Source organism: Chiloscyllium plagiosum, chromosome 12 (genome assembly GCF_004010195.1).
Source record: "Chiloscyllium plagiosum isolate BGI_BamShark_2017 chromosome 12, ASM401019v2, whole genome shotgun sequence".
NCBI classification, from domain to species: Eukaryota; Metazoa; Chordata; class Chondrichthyes; order Orectolobiformes; family Hemiscylliidae; genus Chiloscyllium; species Chiloscyllium plagiosum.
This window is the reverse complement of record NC_057721.1, coordinates 50,664,373-50,666,987: the sequence shown is the minus strand read 5'-3', so window position 1 is coordinate 50,666,987 and position 2,615 is coordinate 50,664,373. Positions and strand designations below refer to the sequence as shown.

The 2,615-nt window shown below is 36.7% G+C and overlaps 1 protein-coding gene across 7 annotated transcripts in view; it reads right to left on the bottom strand.

The window, feature by feature from the left end:
- The window catches only part of mpzl1l (myelin protein zero-like 1 like), a 50,382-nt gene that overhangs the window by 17,161 nt on the left and 30,606 nt on the right, over positions 1-2,615 (bottom strand). For 2 of the 7 annotated variants that reach the window (XR_006313217.1, XM_043701040.1), the window contains exon 5: positions 1,001-1,030. The exons of the other annotated variants lie outside the window; for them this stretch is intronic. Coding sequence is in view for 1 of the 2 variants with exons in the window: in XM_043701040.1 (XP_043556975.1) it covers positions 1,012-1,030 (19 nt within the window). In the remaining variant the exon portion in view is untranslated. The remainder of the gene's footprint in view (positions 1-1,000; positions 1,031-2,615) is intronic. 7 annotated transcript variants of the gene reach the window in all.

The window sequence follows — 2,615 nt, the reverse complement described above, 5'->3', positions numbered from 1 at the left end:
GGACGCTAAATGTCTTCAAGGCAGAGATTGATAAATTCTTGATGTCACAAGGAATTAAGGGCTACGGGGAGAATGCGGGTAAGTGGAGTTGAAATGCCCATCAGCCATGATTGAATGGCGGAGTGGACTCGATGGGCCAAATGGCCTTACTTCCACTCCTATGTCTTATGGTCTTAAAACCTATGCATTTGGAAGATGAGCACCAATGCATTCACTATCTCTAGAGTTACCACTCTTTCAACATTCTGGGGTATAGATCATGTTGATCAATGATTTATTTACTTTCAGTCCTGTTTATTTCTCCAATATTACTACTTTTCAAAATAATGCTAATTTCTTCTGCTCCTCATTCTCATAAGGTTCTTCGATTATCTACTATTCCCGGGAGGGTTTTTGCATGAACAATTTACTTTGCAGTATTTCTTATTCTCTGTTGTAAATTTTTCTGTCTGCCTTTAATGTTCCCAATTTTTCTTTCCTAATCTTTTCCTTTTTATGAAACGTACCTATAGATGCTTTTACAGTAAGTTTGTGTTTATGCTGGTTTACTTAAAATTTATTTTCTCTTCATCAGGGTCTTGGTCCTCCTTTGCCAAATTACAAAATGCTCCCAATCTTCAAGGTTACTACTTTGGCCAACCTTAGAAGTATTTTCCCTTGATTTAACACAATCTTGAATTTCTTTTGTTAGTCATGGTTCGCTGACCTTTCATGCAAGGTTTTTGTGCCTCAGAAAGAATGCAGATTTGTTATGGTTTAACTATTTAAATGGTATTATGCATTTTAATGTTAGTTCCAATGCAGAAAATCCAGTTAGAAAGCCTTCCTTCAGGGACATTTTAGATCAAGATTATTAAGCTTTCTCATTGCACAATACTAACAGTCCATTCTATAGCTAGTTCCTCAACATAGGAAATAACTCAACCATGCACACAGTTTACATCTCTACAGTATTAAATATTGATCTTTTAGATTTTGCTGAATTTTAGCCACCACTTACTAGGATCAGGATCAGTTCTTTCCGGTTCCACTGAATTGCATGGAGAACAAAAATAATTCATGGAAAAATCAATCATGACAACATTCTGAATTATGATACATTACATAACAATTAGTAGCATATTTCAAATTACACCCAAATCTCCTCAATGTTTACCACAAAATTTAGAAGTTTGCATGCATCAATTCTTTTAGCCACAGATACACTAACTTTTCAGCATATTACATATTAAATATTTAACAGAGAGCAAAATTGCAAGCCACTAATTTGCCTTTTTACTAAATAGGATCTTTTCTCATCTAAGTACATTGCTTTTCAAATTTTACTAATGCTGTACGTACATTTAACTGTAAGTTTCCCTTGGCTGTATGTTTCAGATCTATCACCCATGTAACCACTGACTGTAATGATCTTTGTAATGGTCTCCTTGCTGGAGAGGTAGAACATCTCATATTAGCATGAAAAATAAATCATGACACAGAAAGCATGACTGTTGCGAACTGTATATTAAAATTAACACTTTTAATAATATATAGATGAATTTAAAGTTTATCTATGTTGAATTAAGGAATAAAGCATATTCACATTACAATTGTGTTTGTATTTTAGATCCTATTATTTTACCAACTGAAGAGAGAGGTGTATGAAGATAATAATGCGGAATATAAACTAAAAATAGGTTGGTGAATGTAGAGGATTACAAATTTTCAATTTTAACAGAAAGTATTCAAAATATCTTGAGTCAGTACATAATTAGCCTCAGCCAAAAAAAATGGTAAATAGTGAGATTGTCATGGTAAGGAAGGAACAAGATTGCTTTAATACAATATCTTGCCTCAGTCAACACAGGAAAACAAAATCAAAAGCCTGCAGACAAAAGGGTAAGAAGATTAATGCATCAACAGGAAACGGACTGTGTCAGGCTTCAAGCTTGTAAGAATGTAGAAGTGGACAGACAATGACTTTTCAAACTTTAATAAAAGCTGCGGTAGTGCCACTGTATTGATGGGTATCACAATTACAGCTCTGCTTTAATAGTGGGAAAGGTCAAACTAAGGAGCAGGAGAATCGACGTTTCGGGCATCATGCCCGAAACGTCGATTCTCCTGCTCCTTGGATGCTGCCTGACCTGCTGTGCTTTTCCAGCAACACATTTTCAGCTCTGATCTCCAGCATCTGCAGTCCTCACTTTCTCTGGAAAGGTCAAGCTAGACAACTATGACTGGTTAGCTTGACATCAGTACTGGAAAAAGGACAACAGACAATAATACCAAATTAAACAAAAAATATTGGAAGGCATGGACTGACTCTGATAATCAAGATGGATTTGGAATGGGAGATCAGATTTGATTAACTCAATAGTATTGTTTGGAGGGAAGGAGCAAAGAAGTGGAGCTAGAGGCACAGAAACAGAAACTGCTGGAAAACCTCAGTAGATCTGGCAGCATCTGTAAAGAGAGAGAGAGATGAAAAGTATGGTGCTGGAAAAGCGCAGCCTGTCAGGCATCACCCGAGGAGCAGGAGAGTCGACATTTTGGGCATAAGCCCATCATCAGGATGAGAGATAAATAGGAGGGTGGAGGTGAGACTGAAAGGTGGGGAGTGGGGGGGGAAA